This window comes from Pavona decussata, unplaced genomic scaffold (assembly GCF_977016875.1).
Source record: "Pavona decussata unplaced genomic scaffold, jaPavDecu1.1 SCAFFOLD_193, whole genome shotgun sequence".
Classification (NCBI taxonomy): Eukaryota; Metazoa; Cnidaria; class Anthozoa; order Scleractinia; family Agariciidae; genus Pavona; species Pavona decussata.
The window spans coordinates 15,181-34,630 of NW_028145602.1; the positions used below are offsets into that span (position 1 = coordinate 15,181).

Genomic DNA, 19,450 nt, shown 5'->3' on the forward strand with positions numbered 1-19,450 from the left:
GATTTCATTTTATTGACTGGGATACCTTTCACATTTTGGGGGCTGCAAGGGAGTGTGCTAATAGAGACAGGGCATAAAGCAGTGGGGCACGTATTTTACTTTGACATAGACTTGCCATAAGTCGACTTCTTTGAGCGACAAAGTCACAAAAGTGAGCAAATCCAGTGAGCAACGAACGTCACAAGAAGTTTCCAACTAGGGAACCAACATAACATAAAGAGGGAAAATAATATTGGAAAGGGCTTTAAGAAAGTCTAATTTTGACAGTAACCATCTCATAGTAAACAATAAGAAAAACTAAAACAATTAGAAAGTTATACGATTTCAAGTAGTCGTCTTCAGTCATTAGCTAAAGCCTGCCACACATTTGAGGAAAGAGCCAAGCAAACTGCCTCGCAAGGTGATTAGCTCAGCTGTTTCATCATGTGTGCAGTTGAGTTTTTGTGAGGTTTTCACCTCGCAAGGCCGCGAGGGAAATATCTGGCGTGTTCAGTATTTGAGGTTTTGCCTCGAGGTGAAATTCTCACAAAAATTCAACCGCACACTTGAGGAAACAGCTGAACTGATTGCCTGGCATGGCCTCACAAGGCAGTTTGCACAGCTCTATCCTCAAGTGTGCAGTAGGCTTAAGGGCAGTCACCATCTTGCAGGGGTACTCATCAGAAACAGAGACTTATGCAGTTGACGTACCCTTTATTATAAGGGCACTTAACTGACAAAGTGGGCATTTATTGTAAAAGGGGTGCTTATTGAAAGAAAGCTACCGGTAAATTGAATCATTAGGGTACATCATTTTATAATAACATCATTTCTTTCATATACCATGTGCATTAAAGAGTTATAGTTTTATTTGTGTCACTTTGGGTTTCAACATCATATCACCAAATACTCTGTTGTATTTGTGTTAGTTCCAGTATTAAGACCTTGGTCTCATAAGAATTGAGACAATGTTGCAACTCAACAATGACAACCTAATTTATTATAATAACATTCTTTTCCTTTAAAAATACCTTAACAAGTTAAAGCACTGAGTTGAATTTACTGTATTGATGGAAAGCTAGCCTGCGTAGCGGGCGCATGAAAAATATAGGGCACACGAAAGAGAGACGCAAAGGTTATGTCTCCCTCCCTTGCGCTCCTCACTTTTTCCACACCGTATATATTTTTCACGCGCCTGCCACGCAGTCTAATGGAAAGCTCTCAGGTTCTTTTTTATCCTACATGTACTTTCAAACTGCCAGTACCATCTTTACTGAATATGCCAAAAAAGTCGCCAGCAACATCAGCCCTTAATAATTTTTATTTGTCAACATTTTGTTTCTTTACTCTTAAAGTGCCTATGAAGTAAAAAAAAATTTTTTTTCGGTTTTTTGAAGCTTGTTGTGTCCTGATTACGAAATGACAAAAAAAATTTGACAAAATCAACCAAAACTGACATTTTTCGCCCTTCAAAGAACCTCAAAATTTACTAAATTGTGTCCCGTTGACTGGGAACGAGTTTTTGCTCAGGACAATGCTGATGACATAGCAAATGCCTCAAAGAGTTGTTTACTTCTCGCTTCTGAAGTATTTCCTAAGTCACATATGATCATTTTGGCAGCATGCAGGACAAAGATACTTAGGTGCAAAATTTAAGACTTTCGGTTCGATTTATTCCGCGTTGTGAATGTTTTACCACCTAGAACCTACATGTTAAGAATTTAGAAAATAATAAACTATCATATTAGAACAGGAAATTTTTTACTTCATAGACAATCTAGACAATCAATAACTGCAAACAATCCTGAGCTGATTATTTACTCAAATGATGTTCACTTTGTTAAATTGTGCTTAATTTCTGTACAAGTCCCCCTAAGTTTTTGCCTCTTCTACTCGACTAGGCATATTTCATTCCCTTACTCATGTAGTTTAGCACTTTATTTAAAAGTTACATCCCAATACATGACTGTATAAAATTATACACAGCACTTGCTCTGTGATGGAGAAGGATGTATGATGTCTCAAATCACCTAAGTTCACTGCTTATCAATGACTTTAAATCTAGTGAGCTTGCTCATACAGGTCTAGCACTGCCAGTGCATATTAAACAAATCCAGTTAGAACTACTGACAATTCTTTTAACAGCTCCAACTCAGCCAGGTTTAAGAAATCAAAACCAATCAAGTTGAAACTACACAACTTAATTGGCACTTTTCTGCTTCCACCAGTTCCATTTGCATGCTTTTCAGTTCAATTTTACTTCTCCACGAAAAGCTCAGGAAACTCTCTGGTTTTGTATTATCGATACTGCTATGATGGTTAGCTACTTAAGCAGGTAAGAGCATCAGACTTGGCCAGAGAGTCAACATGATCTTCATCAGTGCTCCTACCCTCAAATGCAATGAAAGATTCACAGGACTTGGGATCCAGCAGTCGAATAAATGGCAATAAAAACACCATCCACAAAGGATTCTCTTTTTCATGCGATGATGATGGCATCACCTGCAAAAATACAATAGCTTCTTTACTACCCCTGGCATGCTTCTGGCCACAATAGCAATTCCTTTTAATTTGAAATGTTCATGTGGTCAAGCATTTGTGACGAGTGTATACAATATGCGAGCCAGCGAGGCATGCGAGGCAGACCTGCGAGGTGTGCGAGGCATGAACAAAACATGCGAGGCATGAACAACCCCCAACATAAACTGCTAACCGTTAAGCTAACCGGGGAGCTATTTAAGCTAACCTGAGTGCTATTTAGGCTAACCGGAGTGCTTTTTAGGCTAACTGGAGAGTTTTTTAGGCTAATCTGAGTGCCTCACACGTCTGACTCGCATGCCTCGCTGGCTCGCAGATTGTGCATCCCCATTTGTGACACAAGTCTATCTCTGGCTCAGTAGAATGGATCACATCTCCCAGTGTTAACTTTAAACAAATTTACTTACCACTCATTATTCAGTACTTATTTTAGTGCTTACTAAATGCCAAACTTAATGCCATTCCCCAGGTTGCATCAGAACAACCCTAAGTTCCTGTAGACCTTGTGAACCCTATCTAGAACAGGCTTTTTGGTCCTTTTGGATGGGGAATTGCCCCTCTCCCTCCATAACTTCTATAACTTTGTAACTATAAAAGCTACGACAATGGGACATGGAGGAGAGATAGTACATCAAAAGATGTCTCCTTTGATGTCTGCAACTGAAAGTGATGACATCATATGACGTGGTAATAGCGCCAATATTGCTAAATGGTGGCCATCTTGGATCCGCCATCTTGGTCTAGATAGGGTCAATAAACCAATGGCCCCTATTTTATCAATGTTAACACCTCCTAAGGAAATGGTCTCTATTGCTCTATTATCAGATTGATTGTGTTAAATGACGATGTCTGGTCAATTTTATATTATGTGTCCAGCTAGCCAAAATAAAGATTTGAAGGGACATGAAGGTGAGAGAGGGGGGAGGGGGGAGGGGAGAAACAAATTAAAAGGAAACCTTTCTCTACATTTGGTACACTAACACTGTACTAACAGTACTTACCATGTATAATAACATGAAATTCACTTCTACTCACCTTATGAAGTCTGTGACAGTGGATGAGGCCATCACTACCAACTTCAAACACTGAAAAACCATCCAAATATCTACACAGAAATATTGTTTTAGTAAGATTAACTACAGCACATTTTGTGCATTTTCTTGTCTAGCAACACTACCAACAATTATGCGAACATCTTCCTTTGCCCCTAATGTGTTTGATTGCTTTTAGATTGTGTTTATGTTACTTTCTTTTTAACCTAGCCACAGCTACCACAATATATAATAAGTTGATTTAGCCAAGCAGAAAGAAATATTACAGTCAAGTGGATGTTTACCTGTAACAGTCTTCGCCTTCCCTGACCCTTCTTCCGAGGAATGGGAGAAATTTCCTTATCAGTGGAATTCCTTTAATTCTCCAGCGCACTTTGATTGATCCCTCATTCGGATGTTTTGAAATCTTAAGCACATCCACTGACAGTTCTGTCATGCAGCTCAATATCATGAGCCTAAAGCTGCTGATCTGTGCCCTGTATTGATAGATGCCACTGCCACAAAGAAAGCAAGAGATAGTTGTTTTTAGAATACAGTGAAAATCACTACAGTCCTCTTTAGTTTGGTTCAAGACAGAGACCAAACTGTGCACCTTTGTAATTATTGAAAGCTGCACACCTCACTATCAATCCCAAAAAGGAGTTGGAGTCCTGGCCCCAGTTGTTTAAAGAGCGGATAACTCTATCAAATGGATAAAACGCTATCTAGCAGATAAAATGTACTCCAGCCAATACATTTTATTTGCCGGAAAGCGATTTATCCACTGGATAAAGTTATTCACGCTTTGAACAACAGAGGCCTGGAAAATTGTATTACTGGAAACAGCTCCTTTTGTTTTAGAGTCTTGTTACTGATGCTAAAATAAATTATTTGTGGTCCTGTATATGACCATTATGCTAATAGTTGGCCGTACCTACTGTACATGTATACAGTAGTTGTTACTAAATTATCTTAATTTATTATTATTATTATTATTATTATTATTATTATTATTATTATTATTATTATTATTACTATTATTATTATTATTATTAATTAAACATTTTATTAGGATAAATATTAATTAATAAGAATTATTATCAATTACTATAAAAATTTATTTAATTGGGAAAAGGATACTTGAAGTAAATCTAGTAGGGGAATACCCAAAGGATAACCCTGAGATAGAGAAGCTGTCCATTCAGGACGGATTGGCTCAGCTGCTACAATATATACAGTTGAGCACTGATATAAAATAATTGTTTTCAAAATTGATGTTCTGTTGAGTTGGTTTCAAATTACAGCTTCAAGATTATTTTGACTAAATTAATTTTTCGTGGAGTTGGCCATTTTAATAGCTGGCTATACTCTTGACGTCTTCTTTCAACATACTTTTTCAAAAATTTTGGTTTGATTCCTCAGTACATGGACCAGCTAAACAAATAAAGCCTGTACATGTATGACAAATTTGACAGACAGAAACCTTCTCCGACAAAGTCTTGATTTCAAAGGTCACATAAAAATAATGTACTTAAATAATATAATAAGTAAAAATAACAAGTGTAGAAATGTCAGTAAATAGATAAAACTTACTTTGTTGTCGTGCCAGTGATATTGTTGACAAATCTTACATTCTGATGGTAGATAGAATAATTTGGCTTCTTCAGAAAATATTCAGGAATCTGAAAATAAAATTCGGCAAACAAATTGAATATTCCCAAACCAACATAGAGATAAAGGTGACTCTGGTAGAGGTCTTTTATGCAGAGTGTGGTTTTACAAAATATCTGTACCCCCACCCCACCTCCCTGCTCCAAGGAGGGAAACTGGAAATTACATGGCGGAGGGGTCCTTGAAAGTCCTATTTTGTAAACAAAGGTTACTTGGTGAAGCAATATAAATTGGAATTTTCTGAGGGGTAGGGAGGGGTACATGAATATCTTCTGGAAAAGCACCTTGTGCATACAGAACCCTTGTGTTGTTAAGATGACAATGAAAACTAAATACCTCGTCCCTGAGTTCTAACAACACAGAGGAGAGTTGGGTAGGATCTGGTCCAATTTTGAAACCACTTTTTTTCTTCTCTGGCTTAGCAGATTCGTTAAGATGGCCATGGTCTGCAAACAACATTGTAGCTTCTGAAATAGAGGCACTTAATGAGATATTTGTGTGAGAAGTACAAGAAACTTGTTGCAAGTTTTTAGCTGGTTCACACCACCTTGAAACTTGTGGACCTGCTTTCGAGGATCTGCGCCTGTCAGAACGTGAATATATTTGTTCAACTTTAAGTTCCTTTCCTGGAGTCTTGGGCAAAGTATCCTTATCTCCAAGCTCAGTCCTTGGCAGATTTTGTGTACAAGAGAAGGAGGGTTTTCCAGTGGCCTCGTCCTGTTCAAACACCATTAAAACCAACTGCCTATTGTCCATCAATGGGTCATGATTCCATTTTTTCAACAATGACTCATCCACAAGCTTCTCCCGGACATCAAGAGTTCCTACTCTTTTCCACATGGCATTCACAGCTTGATATGTTTGGATTTGCAGTTGCTTTGTTGCATCCTCAATGTCCTTTCTGGGGGCCCTTTTAAGGTCTGTTTTCTTTTCTTTACTGCACAAAAAAATGATTGGTCTTTCAACCTGAAAAAGAAAAGATTTTTGAGAACAAATCAAGGAAATGACACAAACTTGACAACCGTATTTAATTGATGATTTTTTCCAACAGTATTTTACATTAGAAGTGTGGGCAGTGGGCTTTCTATGGAAGCACAATAAGACCTCAATTCACATTTTCTGGCATTGAAGACTGTTGCTGTCTTCTGATGTAAATTAATTGTCAATGAGTTGATTGCAAGCGATCATTGACTTTATATAATGTACCCATCTGATTACATGCTAACAATGTGTACACCCTACACAAACCAGGAAACCAAATATGGAATTATAGCACGTAATTAATAAATGAGAAGTATCAGTAATAATATAATAATAACATTAATATTTAACGAGAGGGTCCAACTCGCCAAGGCGGTTTTCAGTGGAGCCCTCCTAACCTAACTAAATACATAACCTAACAAAAATACAAAATAAATAAAAAACAGATATGTTCCTAATGTCAAAAAAGGCAAATTATCCAGTAAAAAATAAAAACAAGGTTTAAAGTTAGGCAAAGTCTTCCAAAAAAGTTTTCAATTTTGCTTTAAAAAACAGCGGCCTCCTTTAGGTCAATCGAAAGGCTGTTCCAGTCTTTGGAAGCTTTGAAGATAAAAGGTTTGTTTACCCTAATTAGTTCGAGGAAGAGGCAAACAAAGATTGTTGGAGCGTCTTGTACCCAGGAGGGGAGGGGATGAGCTAAATGGGTATGTGCCTCTGTGAAGGGTATGGTTTACAGCAAGTTTACTCAGACTCGAATAGGGTATAGAAATCAGAGTTTTAGTCTAGAACAGGGTATCATTTTCTACGAAACTAATCAGTTGCTTGAAGAATTTAGTCTGAGAAAGTTTAATTTCCTGGTAAATGAAATTTTAAAATCAGTACGACAGGCAGTACAACAACTTTATGTAACAGTGAATGAGTTTCAGGAAATAACAAGTCTGGAAATAGGTGTAGGATAGGGTAGGGATTTTCGGTGTTCACTCTAGAATAGGGTTGCCAAATAAAGGTTAACATGGTCTAGTATAGGTTAGGGTTAATTAAGAGTCCAAGCAGCACACCCCCAGCTAACAGTTATGGGAGTATCCCCCCCCCCCCCCCCCCCACTCACCGGGGGTCTCGTGTTATAGGAATGAACAGCATGATTTCTAAACCTAAATTACAGTTGTCCTCCTGATAACTCGAACCCTCAATAACTCGAACCTCACGCAAACTCAAACCAAGTTTCCTTTCCTTTCAGGTCATCTTCTATATAATTTTACCCCCGATAACTCAGACTCCTGATAAATCAAACCTTTTCAATTTCCCTTGAAGGTTCGAGTTATCGGGAGTCGACTGTACAAGAAATCCAACAAATGTGAATTGAAATATACACAGTTTAAATGACCTGTCAAACAAGAATCAAAGTTTGAACTCAAGATCGTTGATCTGAGCAAGCTGTAGCTCAGCTAGTCACAAAGATTATCAATAAATGATAAGACTTACTGATAAAGTGAATGCAATACTTACAGCTATCAAAATTTACATGTATACAAGTCAACGCCAGTTATTGATGACGTCGAACTGGGGCCGAACTCCGACAATGAATGCGACAAATTGCTTTTATTCACAGATGCCTTAAGCTTAAATTAAGTTTACTGTCATCACTCACATTTATAAATTAATCAACAGAATATATAAGCTTAATAGCTGGCATGGAGAAAGGATATTTTTAATTAAGCTCTAATATCATCAGAATAAGTTTGAGTTAGCTTTTTGTCTGACCTTGCACAGAAATTCTAGAACAGCTACTAAGCAATATACTAGTATAAGTGGCATAGTTTCTATTGTACAAATGTTTGATAAAAGTACATAAACAAAATATCAAGCTACGTACATTGCGAGGTTGAACTGCAAGCTGTGAATGAGCGTAGCAAATGACAGCCGATGGTGGATGGATTTTCACATATTTGCACAAGAACTTTGGAGAATTCAAAAGACTTGACAAAGTCAGTGCCATACTGATTCCTCATGCAGCTTTATTCGGTGCGACATGTTGCGTAAACCTCACAGTTTTATACAAAATGGCGGCAGGCAGACCATGTGACAGACGAGACCAGAAGAACATCATGAATATGTAATGACAACAATCAGCGGTACAACAAGTATCAAGCATGCGTAATGCGCTAGTTTTTTTGTGAGATTTCAATATGGCTGCCGAATCATTGAATGAAGAAGTAGAGTATGTAAAATTGTATAGGATTAGACCAGTTTTGCTTCACTTTTATTTAGCACCTTTCCTACCAATCTATGTGATCTGGCTGTACTTTTGGACAGTCGTTTACGGAGTCACGGATTATTTTGAAGCTGGTCTCATAGCTTTAGCAGTTGTGGGACTTCTCCAAATTCTTTCATGTCTCTTCTGCCACTGGTCTGTTCACGTGAGGTGCCTCTTCACTTGTTCAACGGTAAGGACTCCCGTTGATGACTGAATCCAAAGCATATTAGATGTTCTTGTCCAAAGACTAGATATCGAAATCGTATGTGCAGTTAAAAGATCTGCCATCAAATCTTTTATTTAACGGAGCACCGTATTATATATTAGCTTTAATATTTATACGTAAGCTTACATATCATCGATATTCATTGCTTTAATTTTTTTTTTATGTTTCACATTAGTGGTGGATATTCTGTGATGACTTTAATCAATTGATGATTGATATTAAAAATTTCCCTGATCATGATGAACTAACCAAATATTAAGCCCTATGTATTTAATGCAGTGTGTTAAGAGTCTTCATTTGGCAAACTGAGAAAAAAACTAAGTCTTTCCCTGCACAGGTAGCCCAAGCTCGAAATATGAGTGCTAGTTACGCAACGGTCGAAAAATATAAGGATTTGTATGGGAGAAAAACAGTTTATTTTAGAGGCTAAAAATATGAACGAATTTTTAAATAAAAATCACCCACCTTACTTCTCTTGTGTATTTCTTGCCTCCTATGTGGTTTTTAGGGAGATTTAGCACAATTCCAGAGAGAGAGCAACGGAACTAAAACTCACTGGAATCGTGCTAAATTGCCCTAAAAACCACATAGGAGGCAAGAAATACACAAGAGAAGTAAGGTGGGTGATTTTTATTTAAAAATTCGTTCATATTTTTAGCCTCTCAAATAAACTGTTTTTCTCCCATACAAATCCTTATATTTTTCAACCGTTGCGTAACTAGTGCTCATATTTCGAGCTTGGGCTACCTGTGTTCCCTGTTGATGGTTTTCTCAGTGGCCATATTGAACATATAAAACAGCAAAATGATTTTCCTTCAAAAAATAGATTTTAGTTTTATGCCAATATTTTTTATTGTTCTGTACATCCAACATGGCTTCTGTGAAAACACTCTACATAATTATTGAGAAACTGTATGGTATGAATGGTAACTCCAAAGAAGGAAGGGGGGTACTCCATACTATTTGGGGCTGTACTGGGAGGTCTCAGTTGAAAGCGTGCGTTTTTCAACCTTGTAGTACCGTTAAGGACAACAAAGTGTTTCACGTTTCGGTGAAAGTCGGTATCTATATGGGCAGTAATTGCCACCCATAGATTAGGCTTTTGCTCTTCTTTGATGTGGAAGAAAGGGGTATATTTCTCTTTTTTTGTTTTTCAAGTCTGTGAAAAAGAACTGTTTCATGTTTCTGTGAAAATTGGTATCTGTAAGGGTAAGAGGTTCAACAACTTTATTTCAATCTTCTGAAGGTGATATTTAATAAAGATGGTTGTTGTACTTGTCCACAGGAAACATCTGCAGCTCTTGCGACGGTTATTAAAGTTGTTCCAACAGCAAATAACGGTTCACCAGAGTTGCTCAACCTTCACCATGAGCAGGTGAGTGCACAAGCAGTAAGTTGGTTTTAAATGTCGTGTTGTTGTGGTTTTGAGGGGTTAAACCACACTTTAATATTTGGCACTTCAAGATGTAAGACAGCAGATCTTCTTGGGCTTTTTTGACCAAGGAGGGCTGGAGTGAGGACAATGTTTTTCATACCAAACTAAAATCATTATTCTGCTGTACAGCAGCGGTACATACAGTTTCAAAGTAGATAGCATAGACAGCAGGAATAAAGATGTCAATCAAGTGGCATGATTCCTGATGAAACTACTACCCTGCAGATGGAAAAAATTATAAACTGAACTAGAAATTCAACTCCGGGGTTCATAATCCTGGTAATCTTAAACTATTTTTATTAACTCAAAATAAGTTTTGAGACGCAACAAATGGGCTTAAGATTTAAGCTTAAAATTTGAGGTAAGTCCCTCCCCTCCGCACCTCTCGAGTAAGTGCCCCCTTCCCTCCCCTTTCTTTTTTTTTATTATTTCTGAGGAGAGGGGGACTAGTGTAGTCCATCAAGACCAGTTTTTAACTTACTTGCCATAACTTGAATGTTTTATTTTTTAGGATAAAGAGACAAAGAAAGAGGTAATCTGGTTTAATTTTCAAAAGACAAAGTATGTCTTTGATAGTGAAGAAAAGAAGCAATTCTGCCAGGTGGCATTTCCAATTAATGAAACCATGGAACATTACAACAGTTGTAAAGGATATCAAGAAGAAGCTGATGTTGATAGAGCCAAGGGAAGATATGGATTGAACGAGTAAGATTATGTCAGCTATTGTCCTATGTCTGATTACTTTGTTTGCTTATCTCACTGACTGTCTGTTTGAGTTTCTGTCTATCTCATTCTGTCTGTCTAATTATTAGATTCCGAAGTTGATATTAAATGTGCAGTGCTCAAAATTAAAATTATTTCCAAGTTATCCCTTTCCATAATGCTGGGCAACCAAGACTCAGGTTGCTCTGATGCCTGCTAGGTCATCCGTAGCTCTTAAACAAAGATTTTTGAAGGGGGTTCTGGGTTGTGCTGATAGAGAATAGTGTTATGAGGTGTTGACAAAAGCTAGCACAAATTATTAATAATAAATTATTATGAACGATTGTTGCCTGGTGGAATGTGTCAAAATAGAAGCTTTCATACAGTCAAGTGCATTCAAGACATTATTTTTTCAATTTAAGCTAGCACTCATTCGTTTATTCTATCCTGTGCCACGATTATAATGGTGTTTCTACTGTCGAGATTACATGTTAAGTTCAGATAAAGTTCAAGAAGAGACCTTCGGGTGCGCAAAAATTTCCTGGGAGAGATGGGTTTGAAATCTCCAAAACGGTGCCCATTAGCTTGATCACTATAGCTTCATGAAACTCTGCTTCTACAAATCTTTGTTACCTCGATTTATAACATTTAAAGCTACTGCAGTTGTTGATGTTTGATCGATATACCTTGGTTGTCTGTAGTTTTCTTCTCGGATAACTAGGCCTTACATTTTACTGAAAAATTGATTGCTCCATAAAGATTTTAGTTGTCTCGGACAACCAGACAACCGCTAATTTCGAGAACTGCATATGCCTTATCTTTAGTTGGGGTGAGTGAAGTGAGATTAGACATGGACTGAGGTTGTAGCCAGAGGCTCATTCTATTATGCTGAAGTCCAATCTCACCTCTTAGGTTCTTCCACAATTCAGCTACTACATGTACATGTAGCTGTAACTGAGGAAACGTTGCAACAGCTATCACCTACCACTATGGAGTAATGTTATTTTTAATGAAATTTTTTTTATACAAACAAAACATCAACGTGTTAGCGCTGTTGCCCCATATAACATCACCTTTACTCAGAGTCTTAGACAAGTGACATCTCCCTCCACTGCACACAATGCTACTGTATAATGCTCAACAGATAAAGTTGAAACTCACTGGACTGTAGTTGAATCAGATGATAACATAATTATAATCCTGAGTGGTCACAATAGGAAATTCCTACAATAATCAACTGCATATTTCCTATAAATGCCTGTCACTTTGTTCTTAAATTTCTAGACTTCAGATGGATGTGCCTGAGTTTGGGGAATTATTTAAAGAAAGAGCCACTGCACCATTCTTTGTGTTTCAAGTGTTTTGTGTTGGATTGTGGTGTCTTGATGAATACTGGTACTACAGTGTCTTCACCCTGTTCATGTTGATTGCTTTTGAGGCCACTCTTGTACAGCAGGTATTTTTTATCTTATATGATTTAGGGGTTTCTTCAATTAGTCTAGCTCCAGACAACTGGATTTAGTCAGAATGGTGTCTGTGTACACTTTCTTGTAACCAAAATTTTAGTTTAACCAGTTATCATGTAAATGGCTTGGGTATACGGTATATTTTCCGGAACAAAATGAAAACCTTCAGAGGTATTCCTCTTTTTGCATTCCAACCAGTTGGAACCGAAATTGATGTTCCTTTTGCACAAATTGCTATGTCCATTTTGTTGTCTTGTGCTGTCATAGCACCATCACATCATAACCTTTTTTGATCTGCCAATGAGATTACAAGTTTGGAGGCTCTGATAGTGAGGTTCTTTGCTCAGATTGAAAAAAGCCTTTCCATTTGGACAGGGATAGTTTCCAAACTTTCCAACCAAAAATGTTGGCTAAAAAGAAAGTAACCCAGTGATCATGTTAATGTCTGCTCTTGGATGACCAATTTTTAATCCCTGGTTAAAAGCTCAGCTTTGGGTTTGTACATGTAAACCTTGGGTATAATTTTTTCCAAGTTACAGTCGAGTTTGGCAAACAAATTTCTTTCACTTGTGAATGAATAATATCCTGTTCAGTAGTTCATTGTCATACCCTACTGCACTAAATGATAATTACTTTTAATAGTAATATTTTTTTGTGATTGTGTGATACAAATTTACACTGTCATTTAGTTGTACATGTTCATTTGAATAACTGAATGATTTATGAATTGACATGTTTATGTCTTCTTATGATACAAGAGTAATGGTTGTAAATTACTCATAATAATGCACTATTTGAAGGAAGACAAGAAATTAATGAATTGCCTTTACCTTTCTTTCAGCAAATGAGAAACATGAAGGAAATTAGAAATATGGGCAGCAAACCTCACTTGATACAGGTGAGGGATAAAAATGATTGTCAGTAAAATGTTTTTGTTGTAATGTGGTTAGATTAAATTATTAACAAAATCAAGATGTAAACCCAAGTCACCTTCCTTGGCTTTATTTGTGAACACGGATGGTAGATGTGACCTACCAGCAGTCTATGCCCTTGTTTTGGTTTGTGATCCAAAATGTCATCTGACAACTGAGCCTGCAACAGCAACATCCACTTAACAGATGACAAATAGGTTCACTTAATGAAAAATGGATTTGTAAAAGGTTCAAGTTTTTACCTTTTGTTTTCCGAAGAAGTGCTTTTGTGACAGTCCCCTTAAAGAATGTATTTATTAAAGATCAGATTACATGTATTTCCCTGTGACAAACAATTATTGTACTGCTTCTTTTCTGTATATTCTCCTTAATTTCTGACTTAATTTACACACATCCCATTATGTTTACACAACAGGTTTACAGACACAGGAAATGGAGACCAATTTTGAGCTCTGAGCTTCTTCCAGGCGATATTTGTTCTATTGGTAAGTTAACATTTTGTTGTTGAGAGAGGTGGGGGCAGGGAAGAGGGGGGTTGGGTGGGTGCCAAAACTGTCTTTAGCTGCTCAGTGCCAGGACCTCAAATTCTGTTGTGAAGGACTTACCATTAATCCTGTATAAAGCTCTCTTTCCAATCTCTTAGTGTACGAACCCATGGTCTCTTATAATGAAGTCTCCCTCGTTTTGGAAGAAGCAATTCCTTGAGCCCCCTTGTAATTAGTTTCCTCTCTTTTTTTCTTCACTGCAGAATTTGTAAACACTGATGTTTTTAATACTAAATAAATTATCAAATAAACTAGCTGGAATTTCAGTGACACATCCATAGACTGGCTCTTCTTCCATGGTTTCCAGGTCAAAATTGGAATTTGGAAAATTAACGTTGGCTTTTGTTGCTGGCCTCATAAACCAATTTCCAGAGTCAAACCTAGCCTGAGCATTTATTTGCATGTGGGAAACAAGATCTCTTATTTGTTTCTTCATCCTTTTTTCAGGGAGATCTAAAAACTCTGATGTGCTCATTCCATGTGATATTTTATTGCTGCGAGGTTCCTGTATTGTAGATGAAGCAATGTTAACTGGAGAGTCAGTCCCACAGATGAAGGTACAGGCACATTGTAGGAAATGTTAAATTGCATTTTTAGTTAGGGCTTGAAATACAGATAGAAAAAATAGGTATTAAAAGTCTTGATTGACAGAGATCTGGCCAGGATGGGCAAGTTGACTGAGTAAGCAGATGCTAAAAAGAAATGCGTTTTTGTACCAAGTAAAAAAAAAGATTTTTTCGAAGGCCAGGGGTACTAATAAATTTGAATCACACTTGGCCAGCTGATATTGACAACAGTGTTGGAAAATTGTTCAAAGAAAGTAAGGGAGTCAGTGCATATTGGAGTTTAGGCCTTTATTTACTAACGATAGTCTTTGTGCAGTGTACAAGGGCTATTACCGAGCTTAAGATCCGACGACGGCGGGTGTCTATGACGGCGGGCGGAAGTAGAAAAAGTTGCCAAATAACTTCCGGACAGCCGTCGTGAAAAGTTTCCCGCCGTAGCGGGGTTGTTTACGACGTCAAAATGCCGAGTTTGCCGTCGCGTCTAAAACGTGAGTAAAATAATCCCATTTTAGGTCTTATTCGGCGAAATTCTTTGATACTTTCGATAGTTAAAGGTTTTTCAATCTTAGTGGATCGTTTTATTTGAGTATTTCATGAAGAGAAAAAGATTTTTGAAGGATTAATCTCCGTTTCATTTTGTCGATGTTGGCGGGCTGTCGATGACCACATGGACTATGGCTCTGTCACGAAGCCGCCAATTGCAAACCACAACCAGTAAGTTTTCTTTTTTTCTTGATGTACTGTTAGGAATATGTATTAAAGTCAATTATTAAATACCCCGTTTGAATTCTGTTGTGTTGTAGCTAAATTAGACGAGTCGTCCTTCATCGAAATAACGAGTCAACATTCAACATTAAGCTCGGCTCAGTTTGTTGACAACAAAAAATCGAGCTTGGTTTGATCCAGATCCATCCGACAGTTTTGAATTAACAAGGAAAAAGGCGAAGGAATCATCGCAGAACCAAGTTTTGGTCCATGCAACATTTAATGAAGAAGATACAATATTTCAACTATATTCCATTAAGTCATAATCATGTCGTGGCACGACGTGATTATGGCTATGGAATGGTGCGATGATTTAACGAATTGTTGTATTTACAAGTTTGTTTTAAATCTGGTTGGGAATTGTCTGTACGCATATTTACATGTTGTCTTGTTACCTGCATTGAAAATATGTAATTTTAAATTGGAGAATCTTTATGGAATGGGTAGAAGAAAAAGAAAAATCTGGATTTTTCGACTTATTTTAATCGTACAAGAGAAGAAATCGGCCCCTGAAATTTCTCCGTCGTCAAAGCTTTCAAGGAGAGGGCTACGAGCCAATCTAAACGAAGCTATAACTACATTAAAAATTATTCAACCCTTTCTTCAACTCGTAGCCGTCCTCCGGTCGGTTTCTTAAGGGTTACTTTTCACGCCTTACGACGGCGGCCTCTCCCCAGTTTTCCACGGTCATAGCTGCCGTCGCAGACACCCGCCGTCGTCGGATCTTAAGCTCCCTATTATCAGAGAGAAAGAGCCTTGGTAAGAGGGGATGGAATTAAAATCATTTTACATACTGATTCTGGACACTCCCCAGATCAAATGTTGGTTTTTGAGGGAGGGGAAAAACCAAAGTACCCATAAAAAAAAACCTGTCGGAGCAAGGACGAGAACCAACAACACACTCAACCCACATGTGACGCCGAATCTTGGAATCAAACTCAGAACACATTGGTGTGAGGCAAGTTCACTCACCAATGTGCCATCCTTGCCCCCACAAATGTACAGGTTAAGTTAAACATTGCTAAAGCTGACTCTCATTTGTGTAACTGGTGTGTATTTTTCCCATTACAGGAGCCAATTGAAGATTTGCCAGATGGTGAGGTTTTTGATTTAGATCAACATGGTAAATTACATGTGCTATCAGGGGGAACAAAAGTTGTGCAGCATTCCCCTCCACTCAAGACTTCTGCTGGGCTCAAAGGTGATTTTTTGTTGTTATAGTCTTGGTGCTTTGGTAAGCTAAATGTATCAAGAGCAGAACAGCCATAAGATCTTTCCCCCTTTCCATATTGTTTGTTTGCTTAGTGAAGGAAACAGTTTAGTTGTGTTTTGCCTTAAAGTTACTGATATCAACATTATGTAGGATACACGTCTAAAATGACCCTGGTACTGATGAGGACCTGGTATCTTGAAAGCGCCAAGAAATCTTTGGCTCCAACGGCAAGAAGTGGTGAAAAATGACAATTTTTTTGCCCATTTGACCAGTCTTGTGCAATTTCCATGGGTTCTGAACCTTAGTCAAGTCCATTTAAATGGCTGCAAACAAAGGTTGGAATTTTTGCAGGGATGTATCGCATATAATTATTATCTGTTTTAGGAAATTTAGTGTAATTTTAGCTTGTTGCATGCCACACTCATGTACTTATAGTAAACTGCAGTGGATAATGTCTACATAGACATGCAAGAATGTTAGTGCTTATTTTGTTTTTCCATGGCATTTTTTCTGAGTTTGAATGCTGCTTTTTTCTTAGCTCCTGATAATGGTGCTGTAGCGTATGTGTTGAGGACTGGATTCAACACATCTCAGGTTAGTTACTTGATTGTAGTTATCCCTTCAATACAACAACAGAAAAAATCTTTGTAAGCAGACATGCATCTAGTGCCAAACTGTTAAGAAAAAAAAGCCATCCAGCCTCTCACATGCCATCTGTTCCTTTACAATGTGGTGCACACAAAATTCAACATTCACTAAGTATTGTGACCAAGAATTTTTTCCAACTTTTAAGCCAAATAATTAGACTTTAAAGTAGTAGTATAGCTAAGACAAAATGTTTATTTACCGAGCTGAATTGGACCAGATGGTGAGGTTTTTAGCTCTTGTGGCCGAAAACTTTGCACATTCCATATACCCCAACCTTGAGCTGAAGATTTCTCAAGCAGCCTTTCAACTCATTATACTGTAGTTACCTTTGGTAAGTATTATAGCTGCACAAGGTGTTAGTGCAGGAGTGGAGCATTCAAACCTTATAAACTGGTAATTCAAATAGAAAATACCATGGTTTAAAAATCCTGGTAAGTAGGAGGCAGACCAGGTGGCTGTATTTTCAACTCTTTCAATAAGTGCACAACACAAGCCACACCTTAAGGTCAATGAATCTGTGTTCCTTTTCTTTGCATTTTGGAATAAATTAAACACTGCTTTCATAGGAATGCATAATGACAAGAAGAAGTCATTAAATTTAATGTGTATTTTGTGTTTTGACAGGGAAAGCTGCTTAGAACAATTTTGTTTGGTGTAAAGCGAGTCACGGCAAACAATCTGGAGACGTTCCTCTTCATTTTGTTTTTACTTATATTTGCTGTCAGTGCTGCTGGTTATGTTTGGATTAAAGGTGAGAGGATAAGACCTTTATCGCTATGATTTGGAGGGAGACTTTTGGAATAAAATCACATTTTTTTTTAATTGAATCATTGTTAGAAAATGTTTAATTCAAATGGTGATGCACAAACAGAAAGATAATTATCTATGTTGTGGTTCAAACGTTTTTTGGTTTAAAAATTTTCAAACCTGGTTGATTTTTATTTCCCTTTGTCTTGCATTGCAGTAATGAAAACTGCACAAAGGGAAAATAAAAATTAAACTGGTTTGAAAAATTTTTCAATTTAACGTCAGTCTGCAGGAATTCCACTGTAGGTTAGTTGATCTTGGGTTAATTTGGGGTGTGTTAAAGCTGGTCATTGATTGTATTGTAGAATTCTTGACAATTTACTTATCATCTAGGAATGAAATACAGACCAACACTAGCTAAACAGGCAAAGAGAAGTTGGAATGTGGAAACTCAGCTATTTGTTGTTGTTATTGTTGTTGTTTTTGTTGCGAATTTTAGAGTTTTCTCTCAATGTGATCACTTCTAATCTATACCAACTCCTTTGCTTTAATTGAAGGAGTTGATATAGATAAAGTTTATTTTCTCAGAAAAGTTGGCATAGTTTTGTTTTTCTGACTGCCATTTGTCTTTATTTTCCAGGCACGGAAGATCCTAAGAGGAATCGCTATAAGCTTTTCTTGGAGTGCACCCTTATACTGACATCAGTAGTGCCACCAGAGCTTCCTATTGAACTGTCTCTAGCTGTCAACTCATCTCTGATGGCTTTACAGAAACTAGGTAAGGTCACAAAAGAGTTTAGAATTCCCATTTATTTCTTGCCAAAAAATACAATTCAGAACTAACAAAATTATTATTGGTTTCTACAGGTGTGTACTGCACAGAGCCTTTCAGAATTCCTTTTGCTGGTAAAGTAGATGTGTGCTGCTTTGACAAAACAGGAACACTGACAAGTGATAACCTCATAGTGCAGGGTGTGGCTGGACTCAAGTAAGTGTTGTAGAGCCTCACTAAGTGACATCTTAATGCCAACAAAACTTGAGAGTGTCAATCTCAGCTCATATGGAGACATTGAAGGCAGTCTCATCCCTAATACATGTAAATTATTAGGCATACCCGGCTTACACGGGTATCTATTTCTTGCTCCTCGGGAAGGGAAGAAGAGAGTCATTGAGAATGATATTTGGTCTCTTTTTTAGACAATCATGGCTGACAGCACTGGGAAATTGGCCCTTGGATACACTATAAGATACCTCCCAAACCCGGGAGTTACATGCAAATTTAACACGCACACGTCCAGACTGGTTCAAACCCCATCCCAACCACCGCTTAGTGGTAACAAAAAGTTATTGTTCGTTTTCCGTAGACCCACAGATTTTCGTGCACATGTCTCTTCAACATTCAATGTTTTAATCTTTAATGAGATTCTTGTGAGCTTAGGGCCCTTAGGTTAGGCTAATCTAACACTGGAGATAAGACATTTGCCAGAAGAAACCCTTGAGTTGTGTACGTGTAGTCATCATCATCATCATCATCATCAATCTTTATTTACCCTCGGATTGAAGAGTAGCTTAATGCAGCTAATATCTCCGAGCATTTTCCCACCCAACCATGAGAATATACGCACAAAGACCAGACCACAACACCGGGAACTACGTCCCCTACTCCTTGTGAACAGTGAGTGGCTTCTTTAACGTCCCACAGAGTTATTTACAAACGAGGTTTGTGAGATGGGGCCTACCGTTTATTGTAC

At 37.6% G+C, this 19,450-nt stretch overlaps 2 protein-coding genes across 2 annotated transcripts in view; one reads left to right on the plus strand and one right to left on the minus strand.

Moving 5' to 3' along the window:
* Positions 1 to 1,627: 1,627 nt before the first annotated feature.
* Positions 1,628 to 8,281, minus strand: LOC146461837 (uncharacterized). The gene is made up of 6 exons (XM_085086239.1): positions 8,074 to 8,281; positions 5,556 to 6,185; positions 5,142 to 5,230; positions 3,854 to 4,063; positions 3,553 to 3,622; positions 1,628 to 2,481 (listed from the first exon to the last, which is right to left on the minus strand). Exons 1-6 carry the CDS (start codon positions 8,194 to 8,196, stop codon positions 2,299 to 2,301), a joined length of 1,305 nt encoding a protein of 434 aa, XP_084942365.1. The 5' UTR covers positions 8,197 to 8,281; the 3' UTR covers positions 1,628 to 2,298.
* Positions 8,282 to 8,374: 93 nt separating this feature from the next.
* Positions 8,375 to 19,450, plus strand: part of LOC146461838 (endoplasmic reticulum transmembrane helix translocase-like) — a 32,393-nt gene continuing 21,317 nt past the window's right edge. The window contains exons 1-12 of the mRNA XM_085086258.1: positions 8,375 to 8,644; positions 9,966 to 10,055; positions 10,627 to 10,820; positions 12,102 to 12,273; positions 13,125 to 13,181; positions 13,631 to 13,700; positions 14,208 to 14,317; positions 16,163 to 16,292; positions 16,843 to 16,898; positions 17,577 to 17,703; positions 18,340 to 18,477; positions 18,567 to 18,687. Coding sequence (XP_084942384.1) covers positions 8,387 to 8,644; positions 9,966 to 10,055; positions 10,627 to 10,820; positions 12,102 to 12,273; positions 13,125 to 13,181; positions 13,631 to 13,700; positions 14,208 to 14,317; positions 16,163 to 16,292; positions 16,843 to 16,898; positions 17,577 to 17,703; positions 18,340 to 18,477; positions 18,567 to 18,687 — 1,523 coding nt within the window. The 5' untranslated portion in view covers positions 8,375 to 8,386. The remainder of the gene's footprint in view (positions 8,645 to 9,965; positions 10,056 to 10,626; positions 10,821 to 12,101; positions 12,274 to 13,124; positions 13,182 to 13,630; positions 13,701 to 14,207; positions 14,318 to 16,162; positions 16,293 to 16,842; positions 16,899 to 17,576; positions 17,704 to 18,339; positions 18,478 to 18,566; positions 18,688 to 19,450) is intronic.